Raw genomic sequence first — 25800 nt, forward strand, 5'->3', positions numbered from 1 at the left:
AATCACGATTTTGGGGTAGAGTCCAAGGCCCCAGAATTCTCTTTGGTCCCTGGTATTGACATGAATCATGAATCTGTGCTTCTAAACATTGAGTTCCTCCCCCTCTCGCTCTGTCCTTTCCCCCCACCACCTTGTTGCTTAAAATTTTTTAAATATGAAAGGAACATATGTAAGAATTTCTAAAACCCATATGTCAAATTAAGAAATTATCACACTGGCAGCAGTTAGCAGTTTGCATAATTTAATGAAAAAGTATTGGTAAAAAGGTGACATTTGAAAAAAGACCGAGTTTATCTTGGAAAACTGGACTATATAAGACAAAATGAAATAAAGATTAACAAAAGAAGGTTAAGAGGTAATACTTCAAACAACAGCAATATGTAGCAAATACATTTTGGGGCAGTTGAAATGTACACAGCTGAAGGCTCCTTCATTTACTTAGGAACATACTGTAAAAATATCACAACTATATTTCCCTGACTGCAATGATTTTAGTCAATCTTCTCCCCATGGCATTACATACGGAATTTGGCTGAAGCACTTTTTCAAATGTTTGCTTTTCCTCACACTCACTCAGAACCAAAAGGCATGAAAGGACACAGGCTGTGGTACTGGCCTTGAACAGAAGGAGTTTAGAACACAGCTCCGTTATAATGTCATTCCCAGGAAGGCATCAAATTCATAGCCACCCCAGCAGAACTCAAAGAAAAAGCACAGGAACCCAGTGCATACATACGGGAGACTGTCTTCCTCATTTGGATAACTCACTGCTGTTTCCATCTGAACAGAACACAGGATGCCTATGACACATGCTACGGCGTGTTCACACGCGTACACAGGCATAAAGGAAACATTTGCAAGGTGTGGCCAAATGGGAGGCAAAAATGCAGAAGTTTTCCAAAAAGGAGGATCAGAGCAAAAGCCACGGAACCCACGAACAAGGCTGCAGGAACGACAGCGGGGAGAGGAAAAGGGCTGCGTTTCCCATGTCGGTGGAGAGCGGAGCAGCCCCGGGCTGCCTGGCACCTACTGCAGCAGGGCTGTCTGTTTACCAGCAAGCAATGTGAAAATCTAAAAATGGCCTCTTTTGTCTGAAAACTCCCACTACGCTTTCCCAAACTAGAAGAAAGAGAATATTAATTTAAGGCTAAGAAGAAAAGAGAGCAGAGAACTATAGTCGGCTTCACATTTTAAAACCTGTAACATTTCCCCCTTCTTTAAATGGGAAGAGGACACGTTTTATCCCCCCCACATGTGATTATTCTCTTCCTCCCAGAAATTAATCAAGGCTGATCGTTTGGGAACAGGGTATAAGCAACTTCTGAAAAATGGCTCCAGCCTTTTTGTTTGGGAAACTGCCTCGGATTCAAAGTTGGTAGAAAGCTAAATTATATCCATGTGTTAAACACATGCTTTCAAATTCTGTTTGACAATAAAAATCTGTTTCAAAATTAAAGCAGGTAAGAATACTTAACCTCTGTGCATTTTACTATATTTTAATTATACCTCAATAAAAATTTTATAAACATTAAAGCAGGTATACAAAAACTGTCAGCCAAACTTATTTAAGTCAAACTGATTTGAAAACAGTAACACAAAAACCCTGACCTGGTACAAATCCCCCAGAATTGGTCTCACTTTGGGAAAGGCTCTGGGATCCTTCACAAATGCCTAAGCTGAGAGAATCAGAGCATTTTCCTTGGAAGTAGTACTTTTTTGTACCTTTGTAAACACTATCCACAAGTTAGCCTTTTATGCTTGTTAGACGGGTGAAGGAGTTACAAGTGCGTCCCCAACAAGCAGGTCTAGGAACAGGCACTGGACACTTAGAAGCATTAGGAGTATTGACTTGGTAAGTAAGATACTGTGAAAGGAGCTCAACCTTGTGCAGAGCAAAGGAAGAGGGTAGTGAGTCTGACAGTATCTGAGATGTTGGTCCCCGGTCTCTGCCCGAAGCGGGTTTCCAGATACCAGTGGAGTTAGAAACTACCTACAGACAGGAGCTCTGAGAGTCACATGCTGTAGGTTCGAAAGAGAAGTAGTTTTAGTGTCTGATAATGACGGTCTCTTGCAAATCCATAAAGGACGCAAGGACTCTTAATACGTATGTGCGTCAATGTGTTAATGTGACTGGAGAGCTGTCCCCAAGTATTTACTGAGCAAGTACTCTAGGCCCAGCTGTTCTCAACAGCCTCTGGCAGGAAAATTTCTGGATAATCTGTAATTCTTATAATGTGCTTGTGAAAATTAGACTTGAAACTGTTTCAAAAACTGCAACCCACTTCACCGTGGAGCGTTTTATTCTCACTACAATCCCTCCTAACATATGCGAGAGTCCTTTTGGTGTGGGGGTTCTCCCCAGTGTACGGGGTAAAGGCAAAGATTAAGCTATTCTTGGAGGGTGCTGATCACCTCTGCATTGAACTGTGGGAAAGGGGATGCATCTTGCTTTTGCCGTGGCAATCCCGTCGAGAGTCGTGGGAAGGATTTTCCCTGTCTGAGCTAACTCTCCTGACCCTGACTTTCTCTTTATTCCCATCACTTTCTGCCTCTGAATCGCTCAGCTCCAAATCTGGACAATACCCATCGTTTTCCTGATAGGGAGCTCTCCCTGCAGACCGCCTGACAAGCTGCTTGCCCCAGTGCTGCTCCTTGGGGTTAATATTCTTAGTTGGCTTTGCACAGCATTGGAGGTCCTCTGTGGTCCTCACCCACCTGTTGGTGGCCTCCTTAAAGGACCTGCTAAAGTGTTCCATGGTGGATTTTCTAAAGGGGCCCTGACTGGCCAAGTGGGAGCTGAGCATGGACTCCTGGTTACAGAACATCTCACTCGAGCTGTCTTTTTGGGTGACATCTCCAGACCAGCTGCCCTCCAGGCCGTTGGATTTGGCAAGCTTGGAGGTAGGCTGACTTTTCCCGTACCCAATGGAAGACTGCCCATGCAGGGCAGCCTGAAGGACCAGAGGCTTTCCCAGCGACTGCCCGTGATAGAACTCTGGAGATGGAGCTCTCCAAGCAGGACTGGGATCCTTCGCTTCACTCCTCGGATGGCTGAGACTGGCCAGCAGACGGTTACTCTTGCTCTCTAGCGGATGTCTCGGGTACGATTTCGTTCTCATGTCTAGTGACTCCTGAGGTGCCTGCATGCTCCTTACGCTGTGAACAGGGGAGCTGCTGGCAGGAGACAGGGCTCCAGGATCAGGCTCTGTGGAGCTGTTTCGGCAGTCTTCTTGAGCTGATTTGGGCATTTTTAACTTTAAGGTAATTCTCGGTGGTGGGTAAAACAACGAGTTTTCTGGTGCATTTGTCAAAGGAAGTCCTGAGAGCGAAAAGAAAGATTCATTTTAACAACTGATTGAAAGAATGGTGCGCGTGCTCACTGTGGCCCAGAGGCCCCCGTAGCTGCCATTCCAGATGTCCAACGAGCCCTGGCTGCCCATGGATTCGCGCCACTGCACAGAAGCTGGAAAACTCAACGATGCCATTGTTCACAGTGTGACTCTTAGCCTCTTCCCCTCTGCTCTCCCAGTCCGTAAAGGGATCCCAAAGATGAGTGTGCCACCTCCTGTAGCCCCAGCTCTGCCCCCTCCGTTTCTGAAAAGAATGTCACTAGCCATGGTTTAGAACAGGGTCTGCCGATTTGTGTGTGTGTGTGTGTGTGTGTGTGTGTGCGCGCATGTGTGAGTACTGCACAGCACTTAGGATGTGTCTTAGAAAGACATTTCAGACCCTGCTCCCAATCTTTCCTGCCCTTCCCAAAGCAAGTCAAATATAAACCCTCAAGGACATAGCAAACGCTTTGGCAGATGAAGAGTAGGTGAATATATGTTTTATCCCAGCAATAGTAGAAATGGTGGTGGTTCTCGGTGTATTTTAGGTCTTGAACCTAAAGTAATTTCCTGACTGTGAATGGCCATCATGGAGGTGTGGGGCAGGTTCTGCAGCGGCAAGGCCAGCAGAAAAGAATCACAGCATTCCCGCCCACAGCCTGCTCTGGGCTTGGCCTGGGGAGTACTGGCCGTCAGTTACCTGGTTATGTCATCCTACGGTCATATTTAGAACAGATCTTCCTTTCTCTATTACTTTGAATGCTCTGAAATCAAGAAAAGCACCACGGAACAACCCCTCCTTACACAGGGACTTGACCTTTGCCCACGAGAGGACAACCAGTAGGTGCCCAGGTAAGATGTATTCCCTCAGGGTGCATGGTGAATATGGACAGCTCCCATCTCCACCTGGGTGGCGGGGGAGGGGGGGGGCTACCGCCTGCTGGTAGCACAAGCAGTGATGCAACTGGTTCCCACTGATCAGAAGCCATGTGGCCTAGCAGCCAATCTCCTTGGCATGCAGGGCCCCCACCCCTGCTGTCCTTTCGTTTTTCTTGTCTTGTCTGTCCTGGTGACTTTGTGGCTGAGCAGTCCTGCTCCCTCCTGCTATACCATTCTGCTGTGTCCTTACAAATAGCTCAGAGCCTTTGAGGCCTACCTGACATCTCATTTCTGGGTGTCACTCTTACTCTATGGCTGGCCCTTAGCTGGAGCTAGATTCTGTGCATCCTGCATAGTGACTCCTGGTTGGCCAGGCTCTGCCACCAACCTCTGTATTAAATAAGGGTAGTACCGGGAGGTTACAAATGTCACCGAACATGACTGTCACTGTAGCCAAGCTCCCCATGCTTAGGGCACTGTCTCTCTCACCAAGTGGGCAGCATATCCTACAGGCAGGGACTCGGTCTTGCTGACCGCTCTACTCTCTAGCTCAGTTCTTACTTCACAGGGGGTAATCCACAAATAATCGTAAATTAGAGACAGAACCCAGATCTCCTAACTACTGGCTAAGGGTTTAACAGACTATCGTTAAGACGAGTAACCTTGGAATTAAACGTTTTCTGGAAACTAGGATTAGATCCTCTCCTAGTGATTTCTAAATGAATCTGATGGTTATAGAATACTTTCATGGCTTTGACCAGTGGCCCTTGATATCTCCTTCACACCTAGATTATCCGCTCCAGACCTGAAAGTCCCCCAACCCCACCCTGGGATCGCTTGCCTCATAGGTTAACAGTGAAACGGGCCATGTTGTCGACAAGAATTTTAAAACATTTTAAAGTAAAACAGTTGACATAAAATTTTAAATTGTTAAAATAGGATGTAACCAGAGTCTGTATTAGGACATCTTTACTATAAGGTTACCTGCAGCAATTTCCTGGTTAATAAGCTGGACTTGCAAACCGAAGATCTGTTCCTGTATTTTGTTCTGTGAAAGTTTCAGCTTCTCTCGCCTGCTTATCATGTAGCACAGATTTCGGACCTGAAAGCCCAACCCAGAGCAGACAGAAATTTTTGTCATGTTACGTAAAACTGACAATTAATAAATTGTTTAGCTAAAATGAAGACAACTAAAATCAAGCAGGGTACGGATGAGGGTGGGTGAGGAGAGAAGACAGAACACAGAAGTCTACAGGAATTCACAGAGCACATCAGTCAGGGGATCACGGGCCCCATATCAATCAGCGGCACAAGGGAGACCTTCCAGAGTGGCCTTCTGAAACCTACTCTCCCTGTGGTGTGATGGGCTCAGTGTTTACTGGCACAGCCAAGCTGGGAAGACCGGGTGAGGATTTAACATTTCAGTCTTCCCTTTGGATCCATGAATAAAACAATGGCGATGCTGGATCCAGAATTTTCTAACGAGTGCTGGACCAGCACAGCAGGATAAAGGTCTGCTGGAAAGACTGAAGGTGGCTTTTTTGCTCACACCTCCAGCTTAGCCAAATCTCCACAGTCACAACGGTGCAATCCTCACACCCCCATACTCCCCACCCCACTTAGACAAATCACCCTACCTTCCTTCCTGTGCCGCAGTTTATTCATCTGTAAATAGGGCTAACAATAGTACTTTCTTCACAAGCATCATGTTAGGGTTAAATGAGTTAATATTTATGAAATGCTTAGAACAGTGTTGCCACACAGTAAGTGCTATAGATGTGTGAGTTAAATTTCCCAAAGTGAGCCAGATCTAGTGCCTTCCAAATTCTGGTAGCAGTGAGAAAAACAAGACATCTCTATAATTATACTTGATTATAAAATTCTCTAGGGTAAACACAGGGCCAAACTTATCTTTTTTTAAAAAAAAAATATTTTATTTATTTATTTGACAGACAGAGATCACAAGTAGACAGAGAGGCAGGCAGACAGAGAGGGAAAAGCAGGCTCTCTGCTGAGCAGAGAGCCTGACATGGGGCTCGATCCCAGGACCCTGAGATCATGACCTGAGCTGAAGGCAGAGGCTTAACCCACTGAGCCACCCAGGTGCCCCCCAAACTTATCTTTGAATAAATGAGTTAAGCCAAATTATCTGGTGTGGAGTATCAACCAGAGGAGATTTTGACCCCCCAAGAGGCATTTGGCCATCTGGAACCATTTTTGGTTGTCACAGCTGGGTATGTTGCGGGCGGGAATCTGCTACTGGGAGGAGGCCAGGGATGCTGCTGTGGACCTTACAGCATCCCCCACGACAAAGGATGGTCTCCCATAATGAGAACCATCCAGCCAGAATGTCAGCAATGCCAAGCCTGAGAAACTGATCTAGTTCTTTCCTCCACAAAATTCATTCTTTCGGCAGCCCATAGTCTCATGTGTCAGTAAAATATAGCTGAGCCAATTTAAGCTCGACAGTGAATAAAAACTAAACCAAATGAGAATTTATTTCAGATATAAGGTTCATATGTAAGTGAGGGCTTTCCAATTCTCCCGAAATTGCCTGTCAAAAATTGAAACAGAGTCTTGTGTTTGGGGCCACAGTGCAATCAGAAGATAAGTACGGACACAGAAGCCCACACTGTAAATAAGCTGACCTTTAGAAAACAAGAGACAAACTGGAAGCAGGGCCTCTATTTCTACACAGACCGAAACCTAAACAGTAACCACAGCTGATCACCTTACCCTCTCTAGGTCTTGCCGTAGATGCATAAACATTCTCATGCGGGTATGAATACTCTCCTCTTTTGGCTGCACCAGACCATTTTCTTCATCCTGCTTCGGAGGAAATAATGGCTTATTGAAATTACTTTTCCGCTTCAGTTTCCAGTAGTTGTAGATGAAGTCCACGGCTAGTGTGGGCAGCCCCAGCTCTGAGGCCACATCTTCCACGCTGACCAGGGAATAGAACTCCTCCTCCAGCTCCCGAAGCTTCTGTGCTCGCAGGCTGGTTTTCTCGCTTTTGGACTGGCTCTGCTCTGCAGACCTGTGTAGGGGGTACTCGGTGTCCCCGAGTTTCTGCCTATTTTGGCTGTGCTTGAGGCAATATGACTTGAACTTCACTTCATCCCCCTCATCTAGGATGGTCTTCATCTCTAGGCTGTGCTCAAAGGCACAGGTGACATGGAAGGCAGTGATGCAGCTTTTCACAGAGCACTGTGGGAAGAAAAGATGTGTTAAGGCAGCAGGGCTGGGTGCAGGGGGAGGGCAACACAATAACCCTGGGCTTCAAATGAGATCTCAAAGGAAGCAAAGCAAAGGCAGGGAGAAAACTGGTCCTAAATTGACTATGACAGTTGCTTTACAAGTAACTGAGGAAATCTGCTTGCATAGAAAACCGAGCAGTTTTGCCTCGGCAAAAAAAAAAAAAAAAATCTAACTGTCCTTTAAGATTTCAATCAAGCACTAAGTTTTTCTGAAAGGTCTTCCTTGACCCCTTTCTGAAGAGTCGTGCTGTACCTTCTCTGTGCCCCCCACATCCCCTTATTATGTGTTTCTCTAATGGTACTTTTCGCACTGTACCTACAGTAGAGTAAAGGTAAAAAATCCCTGACTAGAGCTCTTAAAGACAGAAGCTGTGACATTCATCTTTGCATTGCCATCAACTTTTGAACAGGCAGGTGCTCAAGAAATGTTTCTTAAAAAAAGAAAAGAAAAGCTTCTAAATAAACAATAGAAAAAACAAAAGTCAGTACTATTTCCAGAGCATCTGTTGGTTCTAAAAAGGCCAGAGGATCTCCAATACCGACATAGTCTAACATCTTGAAATTGTTCTTATGGAGGGGTGCTGTCCAACATGGTGGCCAATGAGCCACAAGTAGCTATTCAAACTTATATTAAAATTATATACAATTAAAAATTCAATTCGTCAGTCACATGAGCCACATTTCAACCATACTGGACAGCACAGGTTTCCACCACTACAGAAAGTTCTATGGGAAATTAGGCCTACAGACAATCTGAGATTAAGTTTATAACATTCTGCTGTTCATCGACATAATACCTCTGTTAAGCAGCATGCACTGAGGATTCATTTGCAGGGTGGCAGAGGAGGAAGAAGCTGGCCTGGGACATACCCCTGATTTCCAGTTTGTCTTAATTACCATGTGTTCTGATTACAATGCTACAGCTTTCCTTCCAAAGACTTTTAAATGCACGGGTGCATGTATATGCTTACACAGAGGAAGGAGGGAAAGCAGCGGAGAATTTGTTTCTAAAAACAGTGGGAATTTCCATGGTGAAAGCCAAATCTCAACTCTTTTGGAAGCCTGCATCTGGGTGGCAGACTGTTCAATTGCCTATATGCTGGGTTTTTGATGACTAAAAATAGGAAATAACCTTGGATACGAGTAAAGACTAAAAAAAATGCAAACCCCGACAGGTCTCCTTATAATAGATGGAGAAATTCAACACCTAAGATAACACTGGCAACCATCAAAGCTTTAGGGGACAGATTCCATTTTGGCTAATTTTACAGGACAGAGAATTCCAGAGATGAAATATAATTCTAAGATTATCTTATCCAGCCTCACATTTATTATTGCTTGTCCTTCCTTCTAGAGTACCTGGAGTTCTACCTCTGCTGCCCACCCCCCTCAATTCCTTCCACTTTTCAAGCAAGTGATAATCTAGCTACTTAAACTACATTCCTGAGACAGCCCACCCCAGCTTTGGACAGCTCTACTGGAGAAGTCTGTTACCTTACACTGAAATCGGTATCCTTAAAATGTCCATGTATTTGCAAAACCTCATGAAAATGAGGATAATGAAAGCCAAAAATGCACTTTTATTTGGACCCCTTTTGTTATCACTTGGCTAAGAAACTAGCCAGTCATTTAGAGAACACATAGCAAAAGGCGTTCTTTAGCAAAAGATTAAAAGTGTTGGGCATAATGCTCTTTTGCTATTTAGTAACTGATAAAAATATGAGAGGAGAAAGCAAAAGGACTGTTTCCTATTCAAGGGGAATAGGAAAACTACTACTGATAGGAAGCTAGGGGTGCCTGGGTGGCTCAGGTGTTAAGCATCTGCCTTCAGCTCAGATCATGATCTCAGGGTCCTGGGATTAAGCCCCATATCAGGCTCCCTCACTCAGTGTTGAGTCTGCTTTTCCCTCTCCCTCTGCCTCCTCCCTCCACCATGCTCTGTCTCTCTCTCAGATAAATAAAATCTTTAAAAAATGGAAGCCAAAACCAAACCACCTCAGGTCAAATTTATAGACATATGTAGAGACTTAACTATAAGTTACTAAAAATAAAAGTTGTGTACTTGGATGAAAAATGGAACGGCCTTAGGAAACTCTGCCATAAAATCCATTCAATTGCAAAAAAAGGTCATTCTATGATATTTATAGCTGAAGGTCTATATATTTTGATGGTAAAGGAGAAATGCCATGCAAGTTTTGGTGCCAATCAAATACCTCTTTACTTTTCTCCAAAAACATATACTTGGAACATTCTAGTAAACAAAATGCCTTTATATACATCTCATTTATTTCTACTGTAACCACTTAAGGTGACAGAGGAGGTATGATGATAACCATTAAAATAAGAGGTTTATTGGGGGCCTGGGTGGCTCAGTAGGTTAAGCCTCTTGCCTTCAGCTCAGGTCATGATCTCAGGGTTCTGGGATCGAGCCCTGCATCAGGCTCTCTGCTCAGCGGGGAGCCTGCTTCCCCCAACCTTCTCTGTCTGCCTCTCTGCCTACTTGTGATCTCTGTCTGTCAAATGAATAAATAAAATCTTTAAAAACAATAAGAGGTTTATTGAGATATAGTTTATGTGCCATAAAAGTCACCAATTTTAAGTATACATTTCAACAGTTTTAGTATGTTTACAGAGTTTTGCAACCATCACCAGTACATAATTCCAGTACATTTCATCACCCCAAAAGAGAAATCTCCTGCCTACCTATAGTCACTTGCTGTTTCCAATCCTGGTGTCAAGCAACCACTAATTTAACTTCTGTGTTTCTGTAGATGTGTCTATTCTGGACATCTCATATAGGAGAAATCATACAACATGTGGCATATTTGTCTGGTTTTTTTTTTTTTTTTCACTCATCATGTTCTCAAGGTCCAACCATGTTGTAGCATATGTCAGAATTTCATTCTTCTAAAAATGTGCCAAATAACGTTCCACTGTATGGTTATACCACATTTGTTTATCCATTCATCACTTGATGGACATTTGAGTTGTTTCCACTTTTTGGCTATTATGAAATAATGCTGCCGTGAGCATTGTGTACAAGTTTTTGTGTGGACATATGTTTTCATTTCTCTTGGGTAAGGGGCATTAAGGGATTAACCTTGCCCAAAGAAAGGTTGGCCCTGTGCCCCCAAGCTCCTAAGAGGTAACCTTTAAGCCTCTGGAATGTCCTGACTGATAAGAGGGTCTTTGTTTATCTGGGGTCCTTGGCCATGTCAGATAGTCTATGCTAAACAACGTGATTTATGGTGGAGGCTTTGGGTCACGTGGGATCAGCCTGACCTCTGGAGGAACTGGAAACTATAGTTAGCCATGAGGGTGGTCAGCTGTGTCTAAGCCACCAACTCCTGATAAAATTTCTGAACGCTAAGACCCTAGCTGAGCTTCCCTGTTTGGCAATACTCTGTGTATTATCACACATCATTGGTGGGAGAAATAAACAGTGTCCACAAGACTCTGCTTGGGGAGGACAACTGGAAGCTCCATGCCTGGTCCCTCCTAGACCCTGCCCTATGTGCCTCTTCCCTTTGCTATTTTTAATCTGCATCCTTTGACTGTAATAAACCGTAACCACGAGTACAATGACTTTTCTGAGTTCGGTGAGTCCTTCTACTGAATTATTGAACCCGAGCGTGGTCCTGGACACCTCGCAAACTGCAGGTGTATACTTTGAAGTGCAGTTGCTGGGCCATATGGTGATTCTACATCTAACCAGTTGAGGAATTGTCTACCTGGTTTCTACAGTGCCTGCATGTTTTACATTTCCACCAGCAAAGAACAAGGGTTCTGATTCCTCCACATTCTCGCCAATAATTGTTATTGCCAGCCTTTTTGATTATTATCACCCTAGTGAGTATGAAGCGGTATTTCACTATGGTTTATTTATTTATTTATTTTAAAAGGGAGGGGGGAGAATAATATTCTATATATTCTTCAGAAATTAGAGAAAAGAAAGAAATTAAAAGATATTTTGTCACCCCCCTCCCAAATAGTGTGTCCTCCTAAAAAGGGAATGGCACATGCCTGGAACAGCAAGGGCCTGGTGCACATGTCCTCAGCAGTTCCTGTCCCACTGCAGGAGAGTGTCCATTTGGTTGTCTTTAATCCCAAATAATATGTAAAGAGACAACTGGGTGGTATCATAGCAATTTTCTCAAAACTCTGTCACTGACACAATGTCACAAATGGTTCAAGCAGCCTACAAAACCTACTCCAGCCATTGTATACTTAAAACTCCAGCACCCACAGTGGCCACCAGCCTTTCTGACCTCTCATCCCTAAGGGTCTGCAAGGTTGGAGGGCAGATGTCACTTCAGTGTTATTTAACTTTTCCCAGGTTTATATCCAGCCTCCCTTAATAGACTACAAACTCCTGAAGACAGGGACCAGAAATGCCTTAGAACCAGAACAATCTGTACTGACAAAATTTGGAATATATGAAAAAATATTAAGCACAGTCACTGGTAGGCATACTTACATTTTGCCACTTGTTGAAGATTTCCATTTGTTTTTAAAGAAGTTCAATTTCCTCATCATCAAACTCCTATTAGCCTAACAGTAAACTCATAGCAGCCCACTGATTTACCCTGACTTCAATCCACTTGCATGTGACTTCAAATATGCCCACATCCCTCTACTTTCAAAAGGGACACTTCTCTACTTCCAAATATTTGATGATTCTACTCAGTTTGGCTGGATAAATGCTACAGTTTCCCATCAGCAAAGTCCAACAGACTCCAAGGAATAATAATATGAATAATTTAAAATAAGTACAACTACTATTACCGCTAACATTTACTGAGTATTTACTCAGTGTTAGGCACTGTGCCAAGCCCTTTACCACATTAATTTTTTAAAAAGATTTTATTATTTATTTGACAGACAGAGATCACTAGCAGGCAGAGAGAGGAGGAAGCAGGCTCCCCGCTGAGCAGAGAGCCCAATGTGGGGCTTGATCCCAGGACCCCGAGATCATGACCAGTGCTGACGGCAGAGGCCCAACCCACTGAGCCACCCAGGTGCCCCCAAAGCTCATATTCTTTTTTTTTTTAAAAGATTTTATTTATTTATTTATTTGACAGGTAGAGATCACAAGTAGGCAGAGAGGCAGGCAGAGAGAGAGAGAGAGGGAAGCAGGCTCCCTACTGAGCAGAGAGCCTGATGTGGGGCTCGATCCCAGGACCCCAAGACCATGACCTGAGCCGAAGGCAGCGGCTTAACGCACTGAGCCACCCAGGCGCCCCCAAAGCTCATATTCTTAACCAGTGTTCTTTCTTCTCAAGGAAAATCTAAAGACTCTGGACCTAGGTTGAGGGCAGCCTGAACATAAGACATATAAGGACCCTACAGGAATTCTGGAAAGCTGACAGTTAGAGGGACTGTGGCCAAAGTCTAGGCAAAATCCAGAGATGTCTGGGGCATCTCATTTGAACCCTGTCTTTATGATCTAGTTCAGGATTATCGGAAGACTTCATGCTCAGGAGAAATGTTCTAGCTCCCAGGTATGGAAGATGTAGACACTGGCTGTGTTTAGACCCCAAACCCACCAGCAGTGGATTCTATCTTTCCCCAGCAAATGTTCCCAAATCAAAAGAAGACAGATACAAGTATTCCCACTGCTGGGAAACAGGAAGAATAAACACAATTCACAAATAGTTAAGAGATCCATAAAGACTTAATAAAACAAAATACCCCGAATAGGTTACTAGCCACAAAGACTTAAAATAACCCCCCAAGAACAATGACGCTAATAAAACTTGACCCCTACTGAATTACTATATTTGTTTACTATGTTTTTGATTCATATAGAGGGAACAAGATGTTAAATTACTAATGAGTTTGGAATTAACTTTCCTTTGTGGTAGTTTAAAAGGAAGAAAAAGGTTTGGGTCTGTTTTCCCACAGGAAAACTAGGTATCAACCATGGAAAACAAATGCCACTCTATTAGTATAAGTAGAAGATAGGTTAGAAAAGAATCACACGGGCGCCTGGGTGGCTCAGTGGGTTAAGCCGCTGCCTTCAGCTCAGGTCATGATCTCAGGGTCCTGGGATCGAGTCCCGCATCGGGCTCTCTGCTCAGCAGGGAGCCTGCTTCCCTCTCTCTCTCTCAGCCTGCCTCTCTGTCTACTTGTGATCTCTCTCTGTCAAATAAATAAATAAAATCTTTAAAAAAAAAAAAAAGAAAAAAGAAAAGAATCACACACTTCAGAAGGTCACCTGACGTTCATTCCCCCTTCACCCGAGGGGGAGGGTCTTCAATACACGCTGGCACTCGCACTGCACCTCCTCAAACCACGAAATGGTCTCACGCCTCAGACCTCTGGGCCTCCCTCTCAGCTGATGGTCCTGCTTCCTACCTCACCGAGGAACCGAAAACAATTGAAAGAGCGCCTCTGCGGGTCCGCACCAGCACTCTGCACCTGCACTCTGCCTTCGGGGCTCCTGTCCTGGCCACCGCTCACCGTGTGCTTCACCCACCCTCTCCCAACTCCTGAAAACCTCACTCCAGCAGTGTTTCCTTTCCATCGGGTCACTCCCTTTCATGCATACTGCGACGTCCCACGCGCTAACAAGTGTACATGCATTTGGTATTTCCACCATCTTGAAGACAAGACCTCTTTACCTCACTTTTCTGAACTGTTTTACTCCCTTCTTCATCCTGACCACTGGCCATGCAGCTTTTGCCACACTAGTGCACCTAAATGGTTCCTCCCAATGACCAATAATCACACTGCTCAATTCAGGGCTCAGTCTCTCCTCCTCATCTTCAGCAGCATCTTTACACCACTGATCTTTTCCTTCTCCTTGAAATGCCTCTTCTCTTGAGTTCTAAGCTGCTACATACTCTCAGTTTTCCTCCTGGCTTCCTCACGGTCTCCTCTTGCTGCTTCTTCCTATTCTGCTGGACTTTGTCATGCTGCGGTGCTTCCAGGCCTACTGCTTGGTACTGTTCTATCTACACTCACTCACTCGGTGATCTTACCCAGTCCAGGCTAAAGCCATCTCTAGGCCAGTGGCTCCCAAATGTGTGTCTGCAGTCCGGGGCTTCTCCCAGACTCCAAACTCACACAGATAGCTGCCAGCTTGACATTTCCACTAGGATGTCAAATAGACATCTCAAACTTAAATGTCTAAAACAGAACTCATCAGCTCTTCCCCCAAATCTGTTGTTCTGCAAATTTCTCTATTTAGTTTATGGCACCTTCATCCTTCCCACTATTTGGGCCCCAAACCTGGAGGCATCTCCAATGCCTATCTTTCTCTCACACCTCATATCTGATTCAGTTAATCCTGTTGGCTCTACCTTCAAGATTCATCCAGAATTTCATCACTTTTAACTATCTTCAGAGCTACTACTCCAGTCAAAGCCACCACCCTCTCTCAAGGATTACTAGAATAGCCTCTTAGCTGCTTTTCCTATTTCTAACCACCCCCAACCTATTCTAAATACAGCAGCCAAGGCTTATTTTTGATTTTAACCATTTACCATGGAAATTTAAAAACCAATAAAACAGGGGCACCTGGGTGGCTCAGTTGGTTAAACAGCTACCTTGGCTAGGGTCATGGTCCCAGGTTCCCGGGATAAGGCCCCATGTTGGGCTCTCTGCTCAGCAGAGAGCCTGATTCTCCCTCTTCCTCTGCCTGCCACTCTGCTTACTTGTGCTCTCTCATTGTGTGTCAAATAAATAAATAAAATCTTTAAAAAAGCAAACCAAAAAACCTATGTAACAGCACAGAGAATACTAATTGTGACCCCCATATAGCCATCAGCCAGCTTCAATAGTAATTAATGTATGACCAATCTTGTTTCATCTTTAACCCCTATAGTAGCTTGCCCCCAGATGATTTTGAAGCGATTAGACATCATATCATTCTATAGACTGATTCTCTTACAAACACAAGTCAAATCATGTCACTTGCCTGCTCAAAGCCCATCAGTGGCTCCCCCTTAAACTGAGAGTAAAAACAAAAGCTCTCATAAGGACGCTGGAAGCCCTGCATCAGGGACTGGCAGACTATGGCCTGCAGAGCAAATGCAGCAGCTGTCTTTGTGTGGCCCAAGAGCTCAGAATGGGAACTAAGGCTCTTTTTACATTTTTAAATGATGTAAAAAATAAAAATACTTCATGACACGTGAACTAACATGAAATCGGCATTTTAGAGTCTGTAACGTTTAACTGGAATACAGCCATGTCCATTTGCTTAAGTACTGCCTGTGGCTGTCTCTGTGTTCAAGGCAGAGGTGAGTGGTTGTATCACAGAATGTATGACCTGCAAAGCCTAAAATATTTATTTGCTGGCCGTTTACAGAAAAAAACTCGCCAACCCTTGCCTTAACCAGTCAAGTTCCCATATGATCTCTCTTGATAGTCTCTTCTCACACACTCCATTCTAGCCTCACTCACTGGCCTCCTTCTGTCACTCAAACAGGCCAGACACACTCCTATCTCTGATCATTGGCTGATCCCTCTACCGGGAATATTTTTTACCCAAAATATCTGCATTGTTTTCTCTTACTTTCAAGTCCTTCCTCAAATATCTCCTCTACCATGAGTCCTACTCTGACCACTCTATTTAAACCTGTAAAGCACGCCGCCTGACCCACACTCCCCATCTACTGACTGTACTCCATGTTTTTCCTTCCTATAGCACTTCCTATTTTCTCATGTACCATTTAGTATCTATTCCTTATTCTCTATTTCTCCCAACTCAAACCCAAGTTACGTTTGAAAGAGCAGCAGGCTCTTTGTTGGCTTCCTGATAAATCCCAAGTGTCTAGAACAGTGCCTGGTACACAACCAGGCACTCAAATATTTGTTGAATATATGTAATTCTTTATAATAAAACATTTAAGAGTCTTAATTTGGTAAGATCTTTAAAAATGCAGACTCTATACTCTAAGTAATAAAAGTTAGAACTATTGCCCCGCAGATGAAAAACCTACTCCAGAATGCTTCCTCCAACCATCTGTCCGTCCATCCATCAATCTACTATTTACTGTCTGTCCGCCATGTCAGGGGTGTGGGGGATTTAAGGATGAAACAATCTGAGCTTACAGTCTACTAAGGAAGATAAATCTCAGATAAATAACTCAGACAGTGTGGCAGAATGTGGTAACGTGGGGCTGTAATGCAAACTCAAGTCTGCTAAGGTCAAGGCTAGTGTTTTCTTTCACCACAGTCATGCTGCCATTTATTAACTAGTCTAAAAAAATCATCCTTTAAAACAGAAAAGATAGGGAGAAAAATGAAGGTACTACAATAATGAAAGTAAGTAAATCAAAGGATGTAAGTTCAATGTGCTGTTATAAATGGCTAATAATGGGGCACCTGGCTGACTCAGCCGGTGGAACATAAGACCCTTGATCTTGGGGCCATGAGTTTGAGCCCTACACTGGGTACAGAGATAACTTAAAACAATTTTTTAAATGGCTAATAATTATAAAAACATGGAAAATATTTCATTTTATTAGTGGGGAGAATAAATATTATAAACAAATCTATGATACAATTAAATATGGATGTATTTATTTAATAAATGCTAATTGAGCACTGAAAATGGGCAGGCATTCCCCTTTGTGGTAGGGGAAATCCAAGGAAAAATGACACAACCTTGGTCCCCAAGAGGCTCACATATGAGGAGCAACCAGGATAGAACTTAGGGAAACCTATACAGGCAATGTGTTAAGGTAGTAGATCCTGTGGGATTAGTGTTCCCTTAAATTGTTTTCCTTTGTAACTGCTGTGCTTAAATAATATCAGTAGGAAAAAAAAAGTAAAAAAAAAAAAGGCAGGACAAAGTATCTAATTCTGTCAGATGTAAAAAATGAATTTAAAAAATTAAAAGTGTCTGGGCGCCTGGGTGGCTCAATGGGTTAAGCCGCTGCTTTCGGCTCAGATCATGATCTCAGGGTCCTGGGATCGAGTCCTGCATCGGGCTCTCTGCTCAGCAGGGAGTCTACTTCCTTCTCTCTCTCTCTCTCTGCCTGCCTCTCTGCCTACTTGTGATCTCTCTCTGTCAAATAAATAAATAAAATCTTAAAAAAAAAATTAAAAGTGTCTTTGCGGTCCAGATTGTATTCTTTAAGTACCTTTTCTCAGCGAAAGAACCATGTTTACTTGGAGGAGTGGTTGATCCCAGGTCTGTAACAAGATGAGCCAGATAGCAAGAAACCTCAGGAAACATCCAGAGATGTCCCTAAGTGATGACATCACATGGCTCCTTTTCTGTGAAGAACCTTAGCAGGCAAACCTAACTCTAACCAACCTGTATCTCCTCCTATGCAGGAGGCCTGGAGAGTAGAAGGGTCAACCCTTCTGCCTTTGCCAGAGGTAACTGGCCTTTCCCAGTCTCATCCACCATCCCCCAACTGCTGCCGTTGGGTACGGGAGCTACTACTTCCACTTCATGCAGCTGAATTCCTGTACCCAAGATGTCTCAGAAAACTTTACTTGTACTACCATATACAACAAGTGTGTCTGTGAGAATGACTTTCAACCTATCTACCAGGATTTATACATTTAGCTACATCTTTCCCTACCAAAATGAGCTGTACTTAGTCCAGCAACAGAGTCTTTGCTTAAATCATCCTGAAACGTGAGTCCATCCATAGTTAGTGGGTGAGCTGCACAGGAACGTGGGCCTGGTTGTTTTAGTTATGGCTTGTTTCTACCCAGGATGGTATCATCTAGCTTCGGAACTCACCTAATTCATCAGCAAAGGACAGAGATTAACTACCACTGTGGACGAAAGGCCTATGCCGAAGCATCCAGAGGCAATGTCTAAAAAAATGGCTTCAGGAATGGTCTGTACAATGGCAGAGACCTAGGAATGAGTGGGAAGCCTCCTGAGTAAACTTCCGGTTAAGAGGCAACTAGCACTGGGAGTTTGAGTCTGGCCAATTCAGTGGGAGCCCACTCCACCACTTCTCTTGGTGACTTACCTGAATACAAGCCCCTGTCTTCAACTTGCACAGGTTGCAGACTAAGGCCCATCGACTGGGTGGGATGTGGGAGACCTTTGTGATTGGTTCCATCCTCTCAGGACAAGCAATGCTGACCTACAAATGAAACACCACCATAAGGCAGAGTCACCAAGACATTCCAGAAGTACCATTTGCAAACCACAAATGATATTACATGAAGCTCAGAACATCAAAACAATGAGGTAAGCCACATCTCTGAAGGTTACTATGGAACCAAGAATAAATAAAACCTGTCTCTAGCCACCGCTCAGGCTTTTGATCATTTCCAGTAATATAAATGATTCATATACAGAATGAGAGGGCTGGGGTGGAGACGGAGAATGGATACATTAATGAATCTAAGATATCTACACTTTACTTGGGAACCAAAGAAAGCCACCAAGGAAAGGAATTAACCTTCACAAAATCTATCATCTATTATATGTTAGAGATGGTGCAACATGCCTTGTTTTGTCCTTTAATCGACTAAGGATAGAAAACAGGCAGTGACAATCCTTTCAGTTTACAAAGAAGCGTGACATTGTTGGAAAGTAGCAGCAATCTGGACAATGAAGAGGTTGGAGCACATAAGTAGGAAGGATGAGGATGATAACATTTTCAAACCACAGCCTTTTAAATCATGTAACTGTTATCAGTTTGCTCTACTCTTTCAGCCAAAGTAGCTTCAAAGTGAAATCAGACTTTGGGAGAGAACTGAAAGGAAAGGCAGGCTTTAAAAGAAGATGGAAAACATTTGTTTTTTTTCCATAGGAAAATAAGGGGTTAGGCAACTTCTGGTAAAAAGTGCCCCCCCACTTACAAATGTGTACAGGAGTTTCTAAGAGAGCCACAACTTTAATAGAGAAAGACTGCTGAATAAAGCTAGTTAAACTAGTACAAGTTCTACCCACATCAAGAAACCAACAGTAGAAAGATCACAGCAATCTTGAGCAACCCCAAAGGTACTGAAAACCCTAAGACAAAGTCAATAGATAAGAAAACTTCTTTTATTTCTAAGGACTCTTCAGGAGTCATGTTCTAAACTCATTATGCTGAGAGAGACTGCTCTATTAGCTGGGGCATTTGCTGCAGGAAATTACTCTCAGGCCAGAAACCCAAGAGTTCACGTCAGTCTATAAGCTGGACAGTCTTGTACAAAAAAGAAACCATTGCTCAAATTATTTTTAAAAACACTTCTCTATCCATAAGAATACAATAGTATTTATTGTGGACAGTTTAATTCTGTGTGCTTGAGCTTGACTCTTAGTAGTTAACTCCTCTGGAAGTGCCATTAACAAGAATAAAGCCAGGGAAGTTTTAAAAGGGGGATGAATTACCAATACGGTATCATCAGCTCTCCCATGAACTGAATTCTGAAGTCTCTCTTGCCCTGTAGTTAAACTGCCTAACAAATTTGCTGGCTTAGATAGAGGTTGGGGAAAGAGGATGTGAGTGGGATGTTCAAGCCGGTTTAAAGAAAAAAGACAGCCATAAGAAGTAAGGACAAGTAATGTTTGGAAGCCCTCTTTAATCAACTGAGTGTGCGCAGAGCCCCTTATAAGATAACAGCAACTGAAGGACCAGATTAAATAATGAGCGATGGAATTTTGAATAAAGAGGCTCTTAGACAAACACTGAGTCCAAGCTCTGAAAAGAGCTTCAAAAATCAAAGGGCATATGGTTTTGCTTATTTGTGGAGTATAATGAACAATACGGAGGATGTGGGGAGATGGATAGAAGTGAATTGGGGAAAACTGGAGGGGGAGACGAACCATGAGACACGGTGGAATCTGAGAAACAATCTGAGGATTTTGAAGGGGTGGGAGGTGGGAGGCTGGGGGAGCCGGGTGGTGGGTATTAAGGAGGGTACATATTGCATGGAGCACTGGGTGTACTGCATAAACAATGAATACTGGAACACTGAAAAGAAATTAAAAAAATATAAAAAATTAAAAAAAAATCAAAGGGCAACCTCTTCGACCTCTGCCGCAGCAACATCTTCCTTGGAACAATGCAAAAGGCAAGGGAAGCAAGGGAAAAAATGAACTATTGGGACTTCATCAAGATCAAAAGCTTTTGCACAGCAAAGGAAACAGTTAACAAAATCAAAAGACAACTGACAGAATGGGAGAAGATATTTGCAAACGACATATCAGATAAAGGACTAGTGTCCAGAATCTATAAAGAACTTAGCAAACTCAACACCCAAAGAACAAATAATCCAATCAAGAAATGGGCAGAGGACATGAACAGACATTTCTGCAAAGAAGACATCCAGATGGCCAACAGACACATGAAAAAGTGCTCCATATCACTCGGCATCAGGGAAATACAAATCAAAACCACAATGCAATATCACCTCACACCAGTCAGAATGGCTAAAATCAACAAGTCAGGAAATGACAGATGCTGGCGAGGATGCGGAGAAAGGGGAACCCTCCTACACTGTTGGTGGGAATGCAAGCTGGTGCAGCCACTCTGGAAAACAGCATGGAGGTTCCTCAAAATGTTGAAAATAGAACTGCCCTATGACCCAGCAATTGCACTATTGGGTATTTACCCTAAAGATACAAACGTAGTGATCCAAAGGGGCACGTGCACCCGAATGTTTATAGCAGCAATGTCCACAATAGCCAAACTATGGAAAGAACCTAGATGTCCATCAACAGATGAATGGATCAAGAAGATGTGGTATATATACACAATGGAATACTATGCAGCCATCAAAAGAAATGAAATCTTGCCATTTGCGACAACATGGATGGAACTAGAGCGTATCATGCTTAGCGAAATAAGTCAAGCGGAGAAAGACAACTATCATATGATCTCCCTGATATGAGGAAGTGGTGATGCAACATGGGGGCTTAAGTGGGTACGAGAAGAATCAATGAAACAAGATGGGACTGGGAGGGAGACAAACCATAAGTGACTCTTAATCTCACAAAACAAACTGAGGGTTGCTGTGGGGAGGGGGTTTGGGAGTAGGGGGTGGGATTATGGACACTGGGGAGGGTATGTGCTTGGGTGAGTGCTGTGAAGTGTGTAAACCTGGTGATTCACAGACCTGTACCCCTGGGGATAAAAATATATGTTTATAAAAAATAAAAAATTAATAAAAAAAATTTTTTTCCATTAGAGTAAAAAAAAAAAAAAAATCAAAGGGCGACCATTGCAGTGGGTGAAAGAGCTATTGCTAGCCTAATTTGGAATAGCCTGAAACTGGAAACAACTGAAATGCCCATCAAAGGAGAATGGATAAATAAATCATGGTATATCCATACAACAGCATACTACTCAAAAACAGAAACGAGTGAGTGTTGATACACACTACAACATGGAGTGCTAGGCAGACAGAAAACAGTGCATACTGTATGACTTCATTTATATGAAATTAAAAAACAGACTAACTAATCTACAGTGATAGCAACTGCAATGGTAAATAGGGACCCAGATAGGGACTGAAAAGTGGGTATGAGGGAACCTTTTGGGTTGTTCTGTGTCTACTTTTGGGGTGTTCCAAGTCTTGGTCTGGGTTTGGTTACAGATAGGTGTAAAAATTCATGAAACCAGACACTCTATATTTGGTATTTTAAGGTAAGTTTCGCCTTGGGCACCTAGGTGGCTCAGGAAGTTAAGCATCTGCCTTTAGCTCAGGTCATGATCCCAGGCTTCTGGAATCAAGTCCTGCATCGAGCTCCTGGCACAGTGCGGAGCCTGTTTCTCCCTCTGCCTCTGCTCCTCCCTCTCTCAAATGAATAAATAAAATCTTAAAAAAAAGAAGGTTAAGTTTCACCTTGAAAAAAATCTGCTCACATCCTGGTCTTTCGTGCCTCTCTTCTCATACGAATTTATCCAGTAGCATTGGTCTTCGCACCTATATGTTAATTGGCACGGGCTTACCTGCTCACTTGCATCTGAGAAGAATGTGAGGGAGCTCAAGTGAAAGCACTATCACCTTAGAAACATGGGCAGGCACGAAGCATCTCCATGGAGCCCCAGCAGGTCTGAATGCTGGGGAGAAACAGGGGCCCCCTTGGAGCAAATGGGCTCACAGGCCTGGATGAGTTCTTACCTCTGGAATCCACAGGGCACAGCTGACATGAGCCCATTTAGTCCCTGTCCTGGTAGTTTTCATGGCCCCACCTTTCTTTGGACATAACAGACATTGCGGATGAATGCCCAGGACGCAGGAACGACACAGCCAGCTGCCTTCTGGGACCTTGAGGATGCCGTAGCAGGCCTGGAGGCATGAGGAGGAGGGGGAAGCATGGTTAGCATCTTCTCACCAAGACTGATGTCTGCTCTGGTACACAGTGACAGAGTACGCTCTGCTTTTAGGAGAAAGAGGCAAATAAGGCCCAACAAACTCCCATCTAGGATTTTATAATTTTAAAACACTCAAAAAATAAAAAAGGTGGCATCTGTTCTAAGATCAGCATGTCTGTTTATGAAAACTGACTTTTTAAGGACAAAAGAATCAGACTAGAAGGAAATATATACAAAGGCTGGCCCAACTGTTAACTGAGTTTGGGGATTACATTCTTTCTTTTTTGCCTGTTTTCTAAAGTTTCTTCAATGATTATATATTATATTTTGTCAGTCATATACTTACTGAATAACTTTACAAGTCATGCACTGTTGTAATCAAGAAAAAAGTGTTAAGAAGGAAACAGAAGGAAACTTCTGAGCAGCAAATGAGCTAACGTTTAAAGAGCCTAACAGAGCCTGGTGCATAAAAAGCATTCAGCAAATCACAGCAATTACTTGCTTGGGCTGAAGAAAAAGGGACTTGTAAATGAATCCTGAATTAAATAGAATATTAGACTAATCACAATACTCCATAATGAGTTCTGGAAGCTGCTTCAGATCCTTTATGGAATGAAGTTGGACAACTAAATGAATTACTGGGGGAAGGGAGATTAGTTTGGGAAACATTCTAGACTTCCTTTTCACTACCTCCAATCTCGCCCAACTTTCTCCTCCTTACTGTTCTACTCTCATCATTATGGACTAAACCTGGGGACTACCTGGCTCCCCATGTCGCCTAGTATACTTTCCACCACTGACTAATTCATCAAGGCAGCTTCAAAATCTGTGCCTACGCCAGGAGGTTCAGCCACAGCTTGGATTCATGTTCCAACAGTTACTATCATGTTACCCCTGAACTGGCGCCTTTTCCAAACTACCCAAATCACCACCAGGCTTCCCAGCTTCCAGATCCAAAATTCCTGTACTCACATTATCTACTTCCTTTTGTCTACCACCCCTGAGGCATGCTAGCCCTCCCAAAAGAGTGGCCCTTGGGCTCTGACCTTCCTCTCCATCCCCACCACACCTGCTCTATCCATCCAAGTCCTTATCGTGTTATGCCTGGATTGATTTATTCCTAAATTCTCTTCTGCCCCTTTCACACCTTCAATCCTCCTTTTATTTGGCTGCCATGTTCTTCTTACTAAAACAAAGATTTTATTCTATTGCACAACAACAAACCCTCCAGAAACTCCTTCTGTTCTCACCCTCACCCTTGTCTAAACCATAGGCTGGCAAACTACTGCTTGAGGCCTGTTTTGGAAGGCTAACAAGCTAAGAATGGCTTTCATATTTTTAGAGTGATGTTTAAAAAAAAGAGTATGTAACAGAGACTGTACGTGGCTCTCAGAGTCTAAAATATTTACTATCTGGCCCTTCAAAGAAAAAGTCTGCTGGGACGCCTGGGTGGCTCAGTTGGTTAAGCGGCTGCCTTCGGCTCAGGTCATGATCCCAGCGTCCTGGGATCGAGTCCCACATCAGGCTCCTTGCTCAGCAGGGAGCCTGCTTCTCCCTCTGCCTCTGCCTGCCATTCTGTCTGCCTGTGCTCGCTCTTTCCCCCTCTCTCTCTCTGATAAATAAATAAAATCTTAAAAAAAAAAAAAAAAAAAAAGAAAAAGTCTGCTGGCTTCTGATCTAAAGCCTGACGCTTCTCACCGCACTTCTCAGCTCACAGAGCCATATGTGTCCACTCCACTTCTTGACCCCTGCCCTCTACTCAGCACGGCTTCCCCCTCACCAGGTACGTGGTTGGCAACATGTACTCTTCTCGACTTTAGCGGTTACGTTTCATCTCCTCAGTGAGACTGTAAGGTCACTGGGGGCAGGTCATTTACCATCAGTTTATCCGGAATACTTTCTATGCTGAGATCAAATAGGCGGTTTGGTAGAACAGATTAATTTAGGTCAAGAACTGAAGCTAAACTCCAACCAGGCTGTTCTTACAACAGTAGGGCATCATTCTGTAAGGTTCCTAACCTCCAAAGTTTTCTTTCTCTGAGGTCCAGAAAGTTTGCTAGGAAATGAAAGCAAGCTTCCTCCTAAAACAGAACTTCTTTCAGACCAGAAGAAAAAAAAAGTGGCTCTAGGAATACCCTTTATCTCCTGGCCCTTCCATGGGGCAGAAAATAATCTACTGAGCCCTTGTGTGGACTTATTCATGGTCATAGGCTCATAGAAGCTAGTAATTCATAGCAGTGGTTCTCAATTTCTTCTCGACCACAACATGATGAAGGCTGTGGACTCTTGAGAAAATTCCACAAATGCACAGACATATGTTTTATATACAATTCCAGGGGGTTAATAAACTCAGTGCCAAACATATATGACAGATACAAAAAACTATGAGTATGTACCTTCAGACAAATTAATTTAGGCCTCTTTGAGTGTTCAATACCTGGGCTAAGAATCAAAAATGTAACCTACAAAGGGATTTGGAAGGCTCCCAATTTTCGCATTTTTAATGTTAAAATCTTAAGTCTAACGATGTAAACCTCTCTTCTAAAGTACTGAAACAAATGTGTTATAGTCACAGAGGAACAAACATTTGACATAATGTGGTGGCAGTAAGGAAGAAAAGTTATGTTTAATAAATACAGATGTCAGTATGTTCCTGATTCTGTTAAGAAGTAAACCAAATCCTCAAAATCATTTTTAAGTCACTTTTCAGTCAACAGAGGGAGCTCTAACCTAAGTATGGCGTTAGAAGTCAAGTGAATGTACTCACTTTGGAAGAATCTCTTTTATATGAAACTTTATGTGGTACCAACATTCAGCCATAATACATACCAGCTTACATTCTGCAAGGCCTGGTCAGGTGTTATTGTCATCACTTTCTACGTGAGGAAAGCACGTCATTTATAGTTATTACTGGATATGTTTTCAAAACAAATACTCTTTGAGGAGAATTATTAAGCTACATTTCATTTTTTTAGTCAAGGAATCTGAAAAATAATTCCTTAATATTTGGTCCCAACTGTTAAGAACAGCTGCTGAAAATATATACAGATGACCTTTGTACTATTTTCCCTTCAAGGCTACAATTATTTATCTGAAAACCCTAGG

At 43.1% G+C, this 25800-nt stretch overlaps 1 protein-coding gene across 3 annotated transcripts in view; it reads right to left on the reverse strand.

Moving 5' to 3' along the window:
• Positions 1-224: 224 nt before the first annotated feature.
• Positions 225-25800, reverse strand: part of JADE3 (jade family PHD finger 3) — a 135720-nt gene continuing 110144 nt past the window's right edge. For all 3 annotated transcript variants that reach the window (XM_004754969.3, XM_045068395.1, XM_045068394.1), the window contains 5 exons: positions 22502-22669; positions 18409-18525; positions 6945-7415; positions 5193-5310; positions 225-3319 (listed from right to left, as the gene is read on the reverse strand). In XM_004754969.3, the coding sequence (XP_004755026.1) occupies positions 2409-3319; positions 5193-5310; positions 6945-7415; positions 18409-18525; positions 22502-22669 (1785 nt within the window). In that variant the 3' untranslated portion in view covers positions 225-2408. The remainder of the gene's footprint in view (positions 3320-5192; positions 5311-6944; positions 7416-18408; positions 18526-22501; positions 22670-25800) is intronic.

This window comes from Mustela putorius, unplaced genomic scaffold (genome assembly GCF_011764305.1).
Source record: "Mustela putorius furo isolate JIRA1106 unplaced genomic scaffold, ASM1176430v1.1 tig00003903_pilon_pilon_pilon, whole genome shotgun sequence".
Lineage (NCBI taxonomy): Eukaryota > Metazoa > Chordata > Mammalia > Carnivora > Mustelidae > Mustela > Mustela putorius.